Source organism: Stegodyphus dumicola, chromosome 4 (assembly GCF_044657685.1).
Source record: "Stegodyphus dumicola isolate Sdum_Otavi_A_Nest chromosome 4, ASM4465768v1".
Lineage (NCBI taxonomy): Eukaryota > Metazoa > Arthropoda > Arachnida > Araneae > Eresidae > Stegodyphus > Stegodyphus dumicola.
In genome coordinates, this window is record NC_140771.1 from 247553076 (window position 1) to 247571557 (window position 18482).

At 34.9% G+C, this 18482-nt stretch overlaps 1 protein-coding gene across 5 annotated transcripts in view; it reads left to right on the forward strand.

Moving 5' to 3' along the window:
* Nucleotides 1-2945: 2945 nt before the first annotated feature.
* Nucleotides 2946-18482, forward strand: part of LOC118181881 (uncharacterized) — a 537207-nt gene continuing 521670 nt past the window's right edge. For all 5 annotated transcript variants that reach the window (XM_085816197.1, XM_085816199.1, XM_085816198.1 and 2 more), the window contains exon 1: nucleotides 2946-4403. In XM_085816197.1, the coding sequence (XP_085672323.1) occupies nucleotides 3142-4403 (1262 nt within the window). In that variant the 5' untranslated portion in view covers nucleotides 2946-3141. The remainder of the gene's footprint in view (nucleotides 4404-18482) is intronic.

An 18482-nucleotide genomic window follows, 5' to 3' on the forward strand; every position in this document is an offset into this window, starting at 1 on the left:
GTAATATCCCATATTTAAAAAGAGCATATCTTTAGAATTTTCGATACACAGTCTTCACACACTGGATATATGTATATGCATGTATTTTTTTTTTTTATATAGTGATGAAATCGTTGAGTTTGTTAATCAGAAATTTGTTAAAAGTTTTACAAAATTTGTACATGCTTATATCAGGTGACCATTCATAGTTCATGTTCCTGATAACCATTTTACGTTTTCTTAGCAGAGTATTTGAAATTCAAAATTCGGGCTTCCATGTTTGGGTGTTGGACCACGATATTCAAAATTGGATGGCTCTAGGTACCGCTGTTTGTTTGACAGTCCAAGAAACCTTCATGCACTCATGCAGATTCTTCATTATTTAGTTCTTTACATATAATACAGGGCTGTAATATTTGTTAACAGTTTGAAAAGTGATTCACACTTTTCTAGTGAACCAATGCAAAATGCCAAAACGAAATTAATAGCGCGTCTGGGCAAATTGCTCCTTTGGGCTAAAAGAAAAAGGAAGAGCCGAGAATTGCATATCAGTTGTTGCCATGAACTACATTCATAAAAACATAATTAGACTTTCATAAATAATCTTTTTAAGATTATTATTAATGAAAGTAATTGAAGAATTTATTTCTGAATTTTTAAGTCTTCTCACTTTTTGCTCTTACAGAGTTGGTACGGACAAGTTTTCTTTCAGATTTTAGACCTTGCACCTCGGAAGGTCTAAAGGCGAGATTATATAGACCTTACAATGTTAAAAAAAAAAAAAAAAAAAAAAAAAAAAAAAAAAAAAAAAGATAAATTTAAAAAATGTGATAAAATGAAAAGTGTTTTCATGCTGTTAATACATAATGGATGTGTTTTATTGGAAATTTCTGATGAATTACTTATCTTTTGGAGAATTTTTTGGTAGAACAGTGAAAATATAATTATTTGAGCTTTTTCCTTTTGATTCTAGAAGTCTTTCTCTTAATATTTTCCCTTTATTTTCTGATCTTTCTACTAGGCACAAGCATCAAAGAAATTGAAAACTGACAGTTAATTGAAATATTCATCATTTATGCCTCATTGCACCATGTGCACCTCAATGCTTGCCCTAAATGTTGTTGCTGGCTGCTCCTTGAAATTGTCAAATACACTGTCTAAGGTGCCGGCCTTGAACTGATATCATTTCATATTTATTTTCAATACTCATATTGTTAAAGAAATAAAATTAGCAGTTTCTTCTTTACATTTTAAGTACAAGCAGTTCTTTATAATAACAACAATCTTCAATGAAGTCTAAAAATTATAAAATAGAGGAAATTCATTAAAAAAAAAAATTCGTTTTATAAGGAGAGAAAAAATTATTCTTCAAAGGTAGATTTTTGAAGTATTGACACATTAGGAGATGAACCAGAGACTACTGGAAACACTGATTAGTTTATTGAAACAAATAAACTTGGAAAAGATGTTTAAAAGAAGAAATTCAATGTAAATTAACAAAAACATCTGAAAAGTTTTCAAGTTAAACAGACACGTAAACATTTTGTTTGTTGTTGTTGCTACAAAATACAAATGTATTATAGTTTTTAATGTATAATAGTTTTACTCATATCATTTTAGAATCCTTATCATAAATTATAACTGCTGTAAAATGTTCTTAGTAATATTTTTAATGAATATTTTTAGACATAATAATAATAATAATAAAAAGACTGTAATTGTAACCATGTAAATCTATTATGAACAAGAATATTCCTTAATCTGTATTGTGTATGCAACACAAAAATGTAAAAATTAATGTAAAAAATATATTCCTTAGAGCTTAACTGGGTCAGACAAGGCTATCTTTTAGTACAATTTAAATAAAAAGCGACTAATTTTCTTTAAACTATGTGGGACTGTTATAAGTGTAAAATATAAATGTTTCAACAAATTTTATAATTTAACTCTAATTACTTGAAAACATTTATGAAGGTAATGTTATTCTTGAATTTGTTTTATAATTAAGTTAAAATATTAGATTATGTTTAATAATAATGTATCCAACTTACAGATTTATTTTATTATTACAAATTACAAGCTTGGGTGTAGGTAATTGCTTTATTTATTCAGTTCGTATTTGCTTGATTGGTTCTTAATTTTTTCCTACATGATAAGCATTCTGTAGATGTGCTCTGGCTTGTTGGCTTGATTTAAACTAATGGCCAAGTGAAGTTTTTTTTTTTTTTTTTTTTTTTTTTAATATTATTACAATAAATATGTGGTGCTCTGTACAGAAATATTCTACATTTTCTGGATTACATCATTTCTTTGAAATGTGTATTTAAAGTACATAAGTATTTGATTATCAGCTCGTTATATCTAAAATATTTCCTTATATGGAATGATATCAGTAAAATTCCTGTTAGCCACTTAAGAAAACCTGGGAAAATTTACAGAAATTGAGCCATATCCTGAAGTCCAAGATATTTTGAAATAAGCACTAAATACTTCCTCTCTCTTTTCATGCCTTGTAAATTAAATGGCGCTAAAATGTGAGTTCAGGATATAAAATTTTCAAAACTTAAGTTTGTAAGCTGCATGAAAAATGGTAATTAATTGAAGAACGTTGCAAAAGTGTTGTCGGAAATTTATTCAGGTTATTATTTATACTCTTCCCCCCGACAGTTATTGTAAAAAATTACTTATTAAATTATTTATTTTATGACAAATAGAAGCGGAGTAAATACGTCACTTTTTAAATTGATTTCTGTTGCGAAGTTTTAACTCATTTTAATGAAATACGAATTGTTCAGCATTTAAAATGGAGATGGCGCCACGTCCATCTTGTTTACGTTATCCTTTATTTTTTGTTATCGAGTTTCCGACCTTGAGCTAGTTTTGGCTGTGTGTAACTAGATGGCGCTGATGATTTTGCACTCGGTTTCGATGGGGCCTTTACGTTCCGTTGTAAACATTTCGCCATATTCGTTGTGTACGTCCGTGGGAGTGGTGGCAAGATTTTGCGGAAGATTTAAAAGAATCGACTTCTAATGTTCTGTTAGTGGTTATTTCGTTTCTTCTTTGGATTCTTTCTATGTTGGTGTATTAATTAACCTTCAGCTGTATGACTTGGTTGTTCTATTATTTTTTCATATCGGAAAATAACGTTTTTTCTCGAAGATGACGGATTATAAAAACACCGGGAATTACAACGATAATCAGCCGTACGTTGTCGGCATACTTTCGCCGTCGACTACGCTGTATATCGACCAAGCCCCTACAACCAGGGATACTGTTCCTCCGAATGATTTAAATCTCAGACGAAGGAATACAAATTCTTTTCAAATTACCAGTGTTACAGTGCAAGGTTCTCGGAAGAATGACGACATAGCGGACGATAGCGCAGACGATTTGGACGAAAGTCACACCGATGATTTGAGCTCTGATTTTTTGGATTCTTCCCGAGCTGATAATGAAGTTTCCCCTGAAGACAGCAATCCGATTTGTGACGATCTATCTCCTTGCGGTCCAATAATATTTGCTCAATTGCCAACAAGTGTTAGGGATCCGAATATGAATCTTAGTCTTGGAGTGACACCCACATTTACGGCTATAGGGCCGAATGTTGTGGCCGGTGGTGTGACAATGATGACAAGCAAATCTGAGAGTCCAATCAGTGCTCAAGTGCCCATTATGAATCCTCTACCTGATAATTGGCAGAGACGTTTTAAAGTGGTAAAGATTGTTAGTAGCGAGCCGTTTAGAAGAGGACGTTGGTTATGCATGGACTTTAAAGATCCCCCAGCTACAGAGCCAGCTGATTTGAAGAATGGAAACAACGGTACGAACACTCCACCAACGATTCAGATTACCAACTACGATGCTGATCTTAACCAGGGGGATATGTTCGGAATGGAAAATTATGCCCACGTGTATGAAATACCTATTAATCAAACTTTTAATGGTAATTTTGTGATGGGAAATCAACAACAAATGTATGGTATCATTCTACCGCAAAGTAACCATGTGCAGCCAGTAACTTTAGTTCAAGATCTTAGCTTACAAACTACTACAACTGATAGAAATTTCAATAATATAGTAAATAACCAGAATATACTAGTTCATGCAATTCCTCCACATGTTCCCGAACCGGTGGTACCTCCACCTGCACCTTTCTCTCAGCGAGCTCCATCACCCGTGCCTACTCTCATTAACAATTGCATTCCAAACCAGTCACCGCCTTCTTCCCAAAGTGCCAATGATTACAATATCTCATCTCAGCCCGTCCTAAACCACATCAACGCTGTCAGCAAAGTCAATCAAGAAATTACTGTTTCTCGTTCGAGGACTAATTCGGAATCGAACAGTATCGTTAAACAGCTTGCAGAAAAAGTGCCGGTGCGGATAGACCAATCAGCTGTTGAGCCTGCGGATACTGAAAGGTCAGTTACTTTTGTATTTTTGTGTTCTTTTTATTTAAAACTAAAATTCTTGCACTTAGAGAGCATGTTTAGCATTAAATGGCGTACATGTATTAATAATAACTTTATTTTCATGAGATATCGAAACAATTAGAATGTCGCTTCATACACATAAAATTACGGGATGACAATATTGAACTTTTATCTCCCAATTATTCTGAAGATAGCCTTGTCGAACATTAATTCCTCATGACCGAATTTTCGGTATAATTTATAATGAGTCAGGATTTTGCTATATCAAAGAACACTTTTTAACTCGACGTTTAATCGCGTACTTTTCTAAAATATGTTTTTTTAAATGAAGCATAATGTGAAAGCTTTTAGCTCCATAAAGTAAGCTAATAAACGTTGCACCATAGCTAAATAAAATGTTCTGTGGAAAATTAACTATAACTATTTTATTAAAATAGAGCTACTTTCAGCTGCAAATGGTTAAAATGCAGATTTTTAAGTACTATGGGAATGATAATAGTTAGCATTAAAAATAATAAACTTGTATTGGAGAAAGGCAAAATTATTATTGTGTACACTGCTATATTAGCGGCTAACATATTTTTATTTTGTATAATTAATAATGTTATTAAATTTTTTTTAATATAATCATGAAAGATCTGTTCTACGCCTAGTTGCATTAAATTTCGTTTTAGTACTGGTATATATATCGAGCTTTAACGAAAGTTTCCCGCCACCGCAAATATCGTCTGCGCAAACAGTTCGCGTTGGCCTGTTTAATCATAGTTTGTCAAACGACTTTTTGGAATTTTAAAGAAAAAGACTAGGTTGAGAAATTTGTAAAGAAATATCCTTAAGTATACGGTGTCTGAAATGGAACTATCACGCTACCGGATTAGAACCGTAATTTACTCCCAGTTCTGTTGCAAAAAGTCAAATTACAGAATGTCGCCAAATCATGTGTATAGCTTTAGGTATTAATGTTGTATCACATGACACTGTGAAGGTTTGGTACCGGAAGTTCAACAAGGACTGTGTAAGTTTTGTGCGCCGAAGACTTTGAAAAACTACGAATACATTGGCAGAAAATCTTAGATTTTGGTGGTGGTTATACTCCCATTAAAGTTACTGCTTTCATTTTTTTTTTTTTTTTTTTTTTTCCTACCTTCGTTTTTTAACGGAAAACCTTCGTTACAACCAAATATAATACTGAGCAATTCTAATGCTTCGTTTTAGAGATTATTTTAAAATAAATGATTGTAATGGTTCTGAAATTCAGTATCTTTTCACTAATAAAATTCCTCACTTGATATTATTTTCCTAAAAAAAATAAGCCTTTGATAAAATAATATTTAAATGATATTTTATATGCATTTAAAAATTGGCTCTTTTTGTCTAAATGGGCTTGATGTTTTAATGATTTTCTATGAATTAATTTTTATTGCATGAAACGTTATGCATATCGAATATATATATCTTTAAAAACAAAGGGATTGTAAAATAGAAAAATTGAACTTTTGAAATGCAGTTTCGGGTTTTTAATTTTAATGGAATTTTATTTTAAACCTCTGACTGTATTTTTTCCATTTTGCATGTTTGCCTGATAGTTACCAATACATTAATGGTTAACAGATGTTTCCAGAATGGTTTGAAACATTTAATGCAATCGAATATTTACAACGCTTTAATAGTGCTCAGAACTTTCAGCATAATATTAGAAAGTAATTCTTAGATCGGTCTGCAAAATATTGATCGAATATTCGGTATATGAAATACGTGCGATCTCTATGTATGCCAAATATATATTTAAAGAATTTTGTTGTGTAGGAAAGTTATTTAATTGAGTAAAATGTAACGTTTACGCCTAAAGGTTTCGACCACGGTTGTGTACATTAAAAAAACTTTAGATTCGAATATTTTAAGTTACATTTGCTAACTATGCATACAGCTCGACAATGAATGTAAAGGTATTATCGTATAATTGTACATGTATGTATTACATGCATGTACAAGTAGTTTTTTCAGTTGTATGGACTCTATGATATAATGTCGTATAATTGTATATATGTTCCGGATAAGCATATTAGCATCTAAAAATAAGATTCGTTGGCATCGAAGTTTGCATTATAAGAGTTACTTTATTTGGTACTTTTCTGTTATCGGGACCAGATTCAGGAAATGTGTGTATGTATGCACACACATACATTTTTGCGTACAGTATATACGTAAACACATCCATACATGCATTCATACATGCATTTCTGAATCCGGTCTTGATAATAGAATAGTACCCTTTATTTTAAGAACGAGAATCCCGATGTGTATGCGTGTTCGTCGGGGGAAAAGTGCATAAAATCGCGCTCGAAACACATAAAAATTGTGTTTTGTATACACACGTATTGCACAATCTGTTTAATGAACCTCCAATTAAAAAATTAAATTTATTCTTGTAATTATTCATTTACTGTTCTTCCCGGAAAACGTTCTACGAATGACCATGTCTAGGACACTTATGGAATATTAATTTCAGTGATTAGAAAGCCTAGTACATGTATGTTATGCTAGGTTGTATGATAGGTGAAAGTTGGTATGTATGAATAAAAGAAAATTATACAGCACTGAGAATGAAATCTTGAAGGAGTGTTGAAAGACTGCATATTTTGTGCAGCATATGTTCTCGATGGCTAGGCTACTTCTTGTTATTTCCCTCCTTGGTATATTTTTCGTTAGTTAATATTTCCCAAAAAATTTCTTTGTTGGATTTTATATTTTTATATAAATGCTAAATAAATATTTAAAATACTTAGTTTTGAGACTTGCGATGGATTTCTTTCTGAAGATTTAATCTTGATTGATGACTGTTCAATAAGTAATGTTGTTTGATTATTAATAGCTGAAAAAATCGCTTGTATTCTATCCGATGCATCTAGACGTACATTGCTGGGGGGGGGGGAGGACAGTTTATTCTCCCGTTCTACTGGGCCGATTGACGAAATTCAAATTGCGTTTTTCATCTCTCGAACAGCCGCGAACGGGCTGGCTGCATGGGCGTTTTCGTGGTTTTCCCCATGTGTAATGTGTATACGAGCCAGTTTCTCTTAGAAAGTCCTCCACGAAGGCATCCCTCCCCTTAGGCAGATAGCCCTCAAGGCTTTTGCCGTGATCACACGCACACACACACACATCTCTCGAACAGTGTTGCCAGATCGTGCGATTTTGCGAACATTTGCGACTTTTGACAAACTTGTGCTACTAAAATTTTAGTATTTGCGATTTTGCGACTTCCATCATTTCCTTATGCTACTTTTCGCGACTTCAAAGATTCTTTTTTAATATATCGTAAAATGCTTAAATGTTAAACTATTGTATCAATTAAAAATAATTTACATTAGAGAGAAAAAAAAAAAAAAAAAACAGTTTATTTAGGCTTAAAAAGAAGTTGGCATATGGCAATCCAATTTACATGTGGGTTTCTTTAAGGCTGCACAGCCTGACCTCAGTATAACGAGAAGGGGGAAAGAACGGAAAAAAAAAATTGCTTCGGAAACTCTCACCCTCCCATCCTCTGTGTTTTGTTTTTAATTCAATTCAGTTTAAGTCTTAAGTCTGTTTTGTTTGTAAGTCGAGTTCTATGGTGATAACGAATCGAACAAAAAGAACTTGTAGCTTGGGTACCCAAACAGAGAAAGAAATGAAACACATATTGAGTACCTAAACAGAGAAAGAAATTTAACATATATTAGGTACCCAAACAGAGAAAAAAATGTAACATAATGGGTACTCAAACAGAGAAAAAAATGTAACATATATTGGGTACTCAAACAGAGAAAGAAATGTAACATATATTGGGTATCCAAACAGAGAAAGAAATGAAATTAATTCTCCTGATCATAATATTGCTAAGAACTAAGCAACACTCTAAGATAAAAACAACATAATTTAATCAATTTTAAAGCAAAAAATGTACAATTTACTAACATATAAGAGTAAAGAAACTGAGATCACTGAGCCGGGTAACAGAGTGTATATATATATATAAATATACGTTTGGTGCGGCCGATTGCAACCAAAATACGAGGTGCACATCTACATGTTATAGCAGCCCTATATACAAAATTTCAACGTTCTGAGGCTACTCGTTTTTGAGTTATGCGTACGTACGTATCTCGCATAAGATACGTTCGTAGAGACGCCACGAAAAATTCTCTTCAGAATTAATTTTAAAGCAGTTTTATAATTTTTTTGAAGGAAAAGAGTATTTTATTCTGTCCTTACGTACATATATCACGCAAAAACATCGTTAAATTGCATTCGATGGCGGTCAAAATGGATATTTTCGTTGAAATATGCTGCCTAAATCTTTTTGCGGTTACAATACTTCCTTTTTACTTCGTACAAGGAAGTAAAAAGAAAAGGAAAATAGGTCACTATAAATTAATAAGTTCGCCATTCTTGGCGCAAACTGAATAAAATGCGCCAGGATAAATTTTTTTACTTCGTAAATGTCTCACAAAATTTTACAAAATTCCCCTGTTAACAGAAAAGTACCTATTAAAAATTTTTCTACATTTAATATTCGGGAAGCCTTTTATGTATAGTTGATAATGGTGACCTCACCATATCATGTTTGTCATTCACAAATAGTCAAAGGCCCACCAGCGGCCAAGCGGTAAAGACGCTGAACACTGGTAGTTCGGTTCGAGGTTCGAATCCCGCGAACGGGCTGGCTGCATGGGCGTTTTCGTGGTTATCCCCGTGTGTAACGTGTCAACGAGCCAGATTCCCTTAGAAAGTCCTCCACGAAGGCATCCCTCCCTTTAGGCAAATAGCCCTCGTGTGCTTTGCCATAACTGAATAATCCAAATCCAATCCATAAATAGTTAAACATCTTCGTTGAATTGACATCATTGTTTACTTTTTATTCCTATGGCTCTTTAAGAAGCCGAAATGGTAATGTACACTTAACACGTATATTCTATTAATTTAAATTTGCAGTTGACTTCTAATAAATTTAATGCATAATATAATATACGCTTTCTATTTAAAAAAAAAATTTTTTTTTTTTTTTTTTTTTTTTTTTTTTTGTATTCTGATAACTGAGTACATTTACAAGATTAAAATCAGCTGATATCTTAATTTCCTGACTTAACATTCATGGGTTTTCGTGGAAAACGTTTTCTCGTCTTGCCAGACGTTGATTCTTTGTTCCCTCCTTCCCCTAACCAGTTCGAGAAGGGTTATATTCTGCAAGTATACCGAAATTTATCTCGAGATGAAACCGCAAATGTTTATACTCCCCGAGTTATCGAAGAGTTTTATGCGCCAACATTTGGCAGTCTTTCAGCCGGATGATATCTTTTTCGTTTTTCACACGATAAAGTTGGCAGAACATATTTTAAGCAACATGATGCTCTATCGATTTTATTCTTCGACCGGATCATTTTCTCCTGATAGCTGTACCGAAATAAACAGATTTATTTTGTGTGCTATTAATTTATTTATTCTGTTAGTTAAAAAAAAAAAAAAAAAAAAAAAAAGTGGATGTGGTTTTGGTGATATTTTTAATCCTTTGGTGCTTTTGGGGGCGGGAAGTCACTGAAACATCTTTGTTTTTCCGTACTTGTAACCGGGATATGACCCGATTATTCCGTGCAAATTTTCCGTGAAAGTATCTTCATTTTGAGGCAGTTTGGGTTATTTGGCTATGGCAGATTACGCGAGAGGTATCTGCATAAGGGGTTAGAAAGGCCTTAGTGGGAGATTTTCTAAAGGAAACCATGGAGGTAGGAAGTAAGATGGAGTGGCCCTAAACAGGTTTCTCCCGTACCCTGCTCTGAAGCACTGACGATCCCTACGTGGTGACCAAAATATTGGGTCATTTAACATTAAGTTCACTGGCTTTTGACGGGATCGGATGTAAATATTTTGTAATTACGTCGTAAATATACATATAAATGTATATATTTTCTTTTTCTACAACACTTCAGAGTCCTAAGTATATGAAAACAACATATTTTTAAACAAAATTTCATTCTGAACGGAATTAAATGCTATACTTTTCACAGGACAGTTTTCTCAGAATGGTTTAATTTGAATGAAATATTTTCACAAGTTTTCGTTAATTACATTAGAAAAAAAAAATTAAGGTAATTCGATTTTATTCGGTAAAGGTACAAAAATTAAGATTAAAATTTATTGTATTATTAATATTTAAATTCTGCATTATTTTTTTTCTATTTATAGAGCTTCTTCCTAAAATATTTCTTAAATATCACATGATTTTTTGGCTTCTGAGGCATCTTTTAAATTGAAAAATATAAGTCAATTTATAATTAATGCTCTATTCGGTTCATTTTAAATTAGAGAATTATTAGAAATTAGCGAAATACTTCAAAGAGTACTTAACTTTCTCTGAACATTTCTGAAAGGGAATAAAATAAGGATTTTATTTTTAATTAACCTAAATAAGTAAAACGTGTAAGCCCAAAGTGATTATTTTTCAGATATATAAAATTAAAACGATGAGTTTAAAATGAGCAGCAGTAAAGCCTCTCCTCTAAAAAATTTTAAAAGGTACATGTTACAATAATATATGGATGTGAAAAAAATTCATTTTATCTAAAACATTTTCGCGTTTGGAACATAAAATAAAAGTAGCGAATATTCTATCAAGGGTATCGAAAAACGTATACAATTTTAAATGTACCGTAAGGTATTTTTCATTCTTTAAGCATAACATTTTTGTTAAAATCTATATTTTTGTAGTTCAACAGCTTAGAATTTTATAAAAACAAATTCATAATTAAAATCGCTGTTGTTAGTTATCGAAAAATAACCAAGATGTGATTTTTAAGTAAATGTCACTAAACTATACAAATTGCTTTTATCCATCACACTATGAACGTTTCTTTGATGCGAAAGAGTCCCTTTTTCGATTTGTATGGAACTGTTGTGTGTCGAAATACTATCAAAACACTGTCAATTTAAGCTTCTGAATGTAAACAAAGAACACCCCATCTGGTGACCGAAGCTTCGAAGCAGTGCTTCACTTCTAGTGCCGGTTGGCCAGTCCTTTCTTTCTTACCTCCATGAAGGAAACCAACTGGTATCCGTTACACACAGGAAAAACCACGAAAACGCCCATGCAGCTAGCCCGTATGCCAGGACTGTAATTCAGGTCAAACTACCAGTGTCCAGTGACTTTAACGCTCGGCTTCTGGTAGACCCCACCTTTCGGCAGATAACCAGCGAGGGTTTTGTCATGGTAACTATTTACATTCCGCTTGCTTTGTTTCAGGCATATAAATGTTTTAAGCCGAAGAATTAATGCGTCGCTGATACAGTGACACAGAAATTTACTTAATTATACCACCGGAGTGTAGTATGAAACTACCAGTGCTTTTTGTTTGTATATTTAACTGAACTCATCGAAAAATGCCAGAACTATCTGCCTAATAGGTGTGTTGGTGTGTGTATTTAATTATGGCAAAGCACACTAGGCTATCTGCCTAAGGGGATGGATGCCTTCGTGGAGGATTTTCTAAGGAAAACTGGCTCGTATACACGTTACACATGGGAAAAACCACGAAAACGCCCATGGTTTGCGGGATTCGAACCTCGGACCGAACTACCAGTGTTCAGCAACTTTACCGCTCGGCCGCTGGTGGGCTATCTGCCTAATAGAAAAGATACCTTCGTGAGTACATTTTAAGGAAAATAGGCTGGTATTTACTTTTGACATTGGGAAAACAACCAAAAACGACCACTCTGCCACCTTATTCATTGAGGTTCGAATCCGTGTGGGTCTCCAATGGCTTATCCACTGAAAGTTAAATTACAAGTGTGATGCCTTGTTCGGCCTGGTGTTTAGCGATGTCGGCTGCTGTAAGAATTGGAGGCTCCCTTCAGCCCACCTGGACACGAGTGTCCCTATAGCTCAAAAGAAGGGGGCCCCGTATCTCCACAAACGAGGGCAGCCAATAACCCAGCCACTCCCAAACAACAAACAAAAATACTTAATCAAAAATAAATAAGCATATCTAACACAAAATTACAGACCAACTAACAAACAAAAAAAAAAAAAAAAAAATCCATAAACACAAATGCACAACATAGAACGCCACAGATATCTAAAACCCATATAAATACAAAATTCAATTTCAACAGAAGATTCCTACCAGCGCCTTATTTTGATTCATAAACTTCATTAGAACAATAGATTTTGATTTAAAAACTTTAAAATGAATGACACTTACATTAAAATCAGTGATGTTAAAAATCCGTCTAATAGGAGCTGTTAAATTACAGTCAACCACGAAATGCCTAGCATCACCCTCAACCTGACAACTATTACATAATTTATTTTCCTTCAGATTAAAACGGTTGAAATAGAACGGAAACCTACCATGTTCAGTTAAAACCTGATTAACATCAATATTGTTCATACATTTCATTTTATTTGTGATTTTAATTAGTTCCATAAATCCTTTGTTTTTAGGTGAAGAGAACCACTGTATTTTCCATTTGTTAACGTAAAATGTTTTCATTCTTCGAATTGCAATTCTTTTCGAACCTGTTACTTTAATATCCATTGCACTGACATTCGAGACCGCCTGCTTGGCCAGGCTGTCGGCCCTCTCATTACCAATAAAGCCTATATGGGCCATAACCCAGTGTAGCTTAATATTTAAGTATGAAGTGAAAGTTTCTAAATGACTCTTAATTTCGACAATTAATGGATTGAAATTGTTTGGGCGAGAGAGCGCATGGAGAAGTGACAGGCAGTCAGTGTAAATATTTACAGACGTGGGTATAAACAAGGTATTTTTAATCCATAATAAGGCTTGTTGTCGGCTGCTTTATCTTTTGTTCCAGTTCTAAATCTCGGCGAAGTAATTCGGGAAATTATCGTGATTCTGTAATTGTTGAGATTTTTTTTTTTTTTTTTTTTTTTTTTTTTTTTTTTAAGTCCAAAGGGATTTGAATCTGAATCCCGAAGGACTATTAGTTTCGTTTTGGCATTTTGCGTCGGACTCATAAATGTCGGTCCACTTTTCAAACTGTTGCCACAAAAAAAAAGAGTCCTGCATTATATTTGAAGAAATTAAATAATGAAAAATCTGCATAAATGTAGGTATATTTCTCGTATTGTGATAAAACAACGGTACATAGAGTCATCGAATTTTGAATAACGTAATCCTCCAACGAATATGAGCATGTGGAAGACCAAATTTGAAATTTGAAATTTGTTTTATGATCGATTTCCTATTTTTTAAAACTTTGACGAATTTTTGATTAACAAACTCAAGGATTTCAAAGCGAGCAATGCCAACGTTGTGCAGAAAAAACATTTTTATCTCCAGCGCGTGGGTCTCTGTATCGGAAATTCTAAAGATATGTTCGTTTTAAAACTATTTTGCGATATTGCTGTTGCACTGGATCTTATGGTTTAAGTGCGAGGAACATGATATTTAATAAAGAAAGGTAACACACAAAATGTTAAAAAACGCCCCTTTGGACGTAATTTAAAATCTGAAACATTTCAGGTTTTGTTTTGTTTTGTTTTGTTTTGTTTGTTGTCGTTGTTGTCTGTATTTGCTAAAGTAACTTTGCGTTGATTTGAAAAATTGTCATATGCGTTCTTCATCTTAGGTAACACGGATGGTCTTTTGACTTTACGTTATCAAATATCTCATATTTTTTTTCAAGCGTCTGTAAATTCTTCAGTAAATTTTGTTTCAAGCTTCTGTAAAGCTGTAAATTCCAGAAGTCAACAGTGGAAACGGAAACTGAAGTCAAGCTGTCGTTTGCAGCTAACTCAGAGAATCAAACGAAGCGAAAGCCCATCCAGTGGTCGAATAGCGCTGAATATTTGTCATCCGATTCTCATTCGAATCTCTCCAGACAAGTTGGTTTTAAAAGTTTGCTAGTGTGTAGCGAAAGTACACAGCTGGGCATTAAAATTGCAACACCATGAAGGTAAGCAAATACAGAAAAGATATTTAGTGCACGTAAACAGTATGGCATGAAGACAAAATGATTGAATTTGTAAGCATTTTGGAGGTTTACAGGGGTGCGAAATTAGTAGAAACAGCTGCCAACTCTGGCAGCTAAAAAGACCCTTACCCCATTAGAGCAGTCAAATTGGGCTTCGATGACAGAAATGGACAACTCATTCCAAGCTGCTTCAAGTCTATGCCACATATCATCGACCCGTATTAGCTGGAGACGGGTGGTGGGCCATTCTCTCAGCAACCCGTGACCAGATGTTTTCTGTAGGTGACAAATCTGGAAATCGCGCAGGCCAGGGCAGCAGTCAAATACCCTGTGTATCGAGGGAGATCAGAACACAACGTGCAATATGTGGTCTTGCATTACTTTGTTGGAACATTGCGTTTGGGGGCCTCGAAGATAGGGCACAACCACTGGACTGGCAAAAATGTAGCCATTTGTGTTCAAATTACCGTCGATCCGAACTAGAGATGTGCGTGTCGTATACCCAATGGCTGCCCAAACCATCACACCAAGCGCGGGGCCCCTATGCCGATATCGAATGCAAGCAGGCGACGTGCGGTCTCTTCGGACACTCCAGACCATCAGAATACTGCACGGGACTCGTTTAAAAAGGCGACATTGTGCCACTCCTGTACCCAGCATTGTCGTTTGGCGCACCAGAGTCGCCATCGCTCTCTATGCTGCATTGTCAAGGGTAACGTAACCGAAGTAATGGTCACCGTGCTGCCAGTCCATGCTAGTGACCTGCTAGTCCATGCTGCTGCAAACGTCGACGCACCTTACGAGCTGATACTGGGCTTGCTACAAACATGCCATTTCCTGATTAATGGTGCGTGATGTGGTCGTACGGTTTTGCAGGGCTGACCTCACTGTATGTCTGTCCTGTCTGGTGTTAGTCATGGGAGGACGTTGATATCCTGCATGCCGTTCAGTATGGCCCTCAGAAATCCATTGATTCTATATTCGCATGACAGTGGTTCGATAAAGACCCATGCGACCGGCGATATCACAGAACGATAATCTTCATTTTGGATAGGTAACGATCCTGCCTCTATCGAATTTCGAAACTTGCTGGTAAGTATTTCCTCTTTTTATTCGAGCCATTAACACGACACTCTGAACAAATTCAGATTTTACAAAGCACTTTCCGAATGAGAATGTCTAACTGTGCTAACTTCCGTCGTCTAACTGTGCTGAAATACTAATCATTTGCATATCGCAACTTCTTCCTTTCATGTGATTTTTAAATTCGTCAGAACATTCCTTCCTGGTGTTGCAATTTTAATGACCAGCAGTATATTAGCCGGTTTTATTTAGAAAGCTATCCACAAAGGTTAGGTTAGGTTAGGTTATTTAATTACGGCAAAGCCTCGAGGGCTATCTGCCTAAGGGGAGGGAGGCTTTCGTGGAGTACTTTCTAAGGGAAACTGGCTCGTATACACGTTACACATGGGGAAAACCACGAAAACACCACTGCAGCCAGCTCGTTCGCGGGATTCGAGCCTCGGACCGAACTACCAGTGCTCAGCGACTTTACCGCTCGGCCGCTGGTGGGCTCCTATCCACAAAGGCATCTTTGCCTTAGGTAGGCTGCCGTTGTTTTCTTCATCATAATTAGTTGAACACCACCACTGGACTTACGTTATTGTCGTAATGTAAGTGAGATGTTAGATTTCAGCTTGCCTTTCTGCTTTCTGAGCGTTTAAACAAAATGTGTTGCGCCATTACGTTTTAAATTTCATATAACCTATGCATCATTAATATTTATTAACATTTACTGTTGTTGTGCTTGTGCTGACTATTTCTCATGGGAAGTTGGGTCTCGAACCAGATAACACCGGTGATGGAGAACTTTTAACAACGTAAGTTGCATTCTGTTAATTCAATGGTATTAAAGCAATTAAGTTCGGGAAACATAGTGTTGAACGGGGAGGTGTATGCTGATTAAGTTTTGAACATTTCATATTTTGTTAAAAGTTTTACAAAATATGAAATGGATAATAAAAGAAATTCAAAATTCAGGAACGGTTTGGAGGATGTATCAAAAATATTTCTTTTCCTCCAACCTCTCGACTGTATTATTTGCAGTGCCCTTTATCGAACAGATGCTATGTACTTGCAATTTATCCCTGTCTTCCACGGAGTTCGAACCCGTGCCCAGCGATAGGAAAGCTAACCGCTAAACGAGTCTTCTTACAAAAACAAAATCTTCTTACAAAAGATACACTTGGGATAGCTGATTTAATGCATGCAAAGTATTGCTGTGTGGTATTACTCATATATCAAAGGGTATCCTATTTTCCCCCTTAATATCTGACATTATATTTTGTACCATGTTTCTGCACTTTACACATGATTTCTTGGCATTTTGACTACATGCTAATCACATTACTAGCTGGGAAAAGTCCTTTTTACTCTCTGTGTGGCATTGAGCGCAACGGGTAATGAATTGCTGCAGCTTTTAATGAGCGCAGCAATCACACTAACAAGAATGAGTTAGTCAGTTTTTGTGGGCGGTTATTTTATCTTCTTTGTTCACGAGGGAGTCTGCGTCATTCTTAATGGAAGCTTGTACAAGACGCAATTACCTCTGCCGTCTGGATAAAATATCATTTTATATCCTTATTAGTATGCATGACATGATCGAGAAATAAAAATGGTTGTCTCTATGTATGTAGTACATTCCGCAAAAATAAATAAATAAATCTGAAAGCTTTCAGATTTCACATTACACCCAAAGGAGCTTTTTTTTTAATTTTTTGTGTTTTAATGTAACCTTTATTTATTAAATATCATGTTCTTTGCACTTGAACTATAAAATTCAGTTCAACAGCAATATCGTAAAATAATTTTAAAATGAGTATATCGTAAGAATTTCCGATACACAGTCTCGCGCGCTGGAGATAAAAATGTCATTTTCCGTACAGTGTTGCCATGGCTGGCTTTGAAATTGTTGAGTTTGTTGATCAAAAATTCGTTAGTGTTACAAAATATGAAACAGGTAATAAAACAAATTCAAATTAGGATGGCTGTAGGTACAGTTGTTGTTTTATCACAATGCGAGAAACATACATACAGATTCTTCAGTATTTAATTTCAGGCCCACCAGCGGCCGAGCGGTAAAGTCGCTGAACACTGGTAGTTCGGTCCGAGGTTCGAATCACGAGAACGGGCTGGCTGCATGGGTGCTTTCGTGGTTTTCCCCATGTGTAACGTGTATACGAGCCAGTTTTCCTTAGAAAGTCCTCCACGAAGGCATCCCTTCCCTTAGGCAGATAGCCCTCGCGTGCTTTGCCATAATTAAATACACCAACACCATTATTTAATTTCTTGAAACATAATAATAAATAATTAAATTCTTTAAATATAATATTTGGTAGCAACAATTTGAAAAGTGATACACCGTTTATAGTCATTCGACACAAAATGCCAAAACGAAATTAATAGCCCTTTCGGATAAAAAAAAGTTCTGAAAGCTTTCAGATTTTATATTACGCCCAAAGAGACTTTTTTTTTTTCATCTACACATACATATACATTTCGAGAGCATTTGGGCTAGTGTTTCTTTGGGCTAAAAATATTTGAAAGCAATCTATCTTTAGAATTTCCGATTTGACAGTCTCGTGCGCTGGAGATAAAAACTTTTTTTTTTTTTATTCCTTTTTTATTTTCCGTGCAGTGTTGCCATTGCTCGCTCTGAAATAGTCGAGTTTGTTAATAAAAAAAATAGTTAAAGTTTGACAAAATATGAAATGGATAATAAAACAGATTCAAAATTCAGGAACGATTTCGAGAATGTATCAAAAATATTTCATTTCCTTCAACCTCTCGACTCTATATTATTTTCAGTGCCCTTTATCGAACAGATGCTATGTACTCGCAATTTATCCTTGTCTTCCTCGGAGTTCGAACCCGTGACCAGCGATAGGAAAGCCAATGCACTAACCGCTTTAACAATCGGGGCGGTGCAAGGACACTTGCTTTCCAAATTGAATCAGCAAGCTTAGCAATTAAAAAAAAAAAAAAAGTGTTGCCATTACCAGAAATGAAAATTGCTTCCCACTCGCCAGTGCG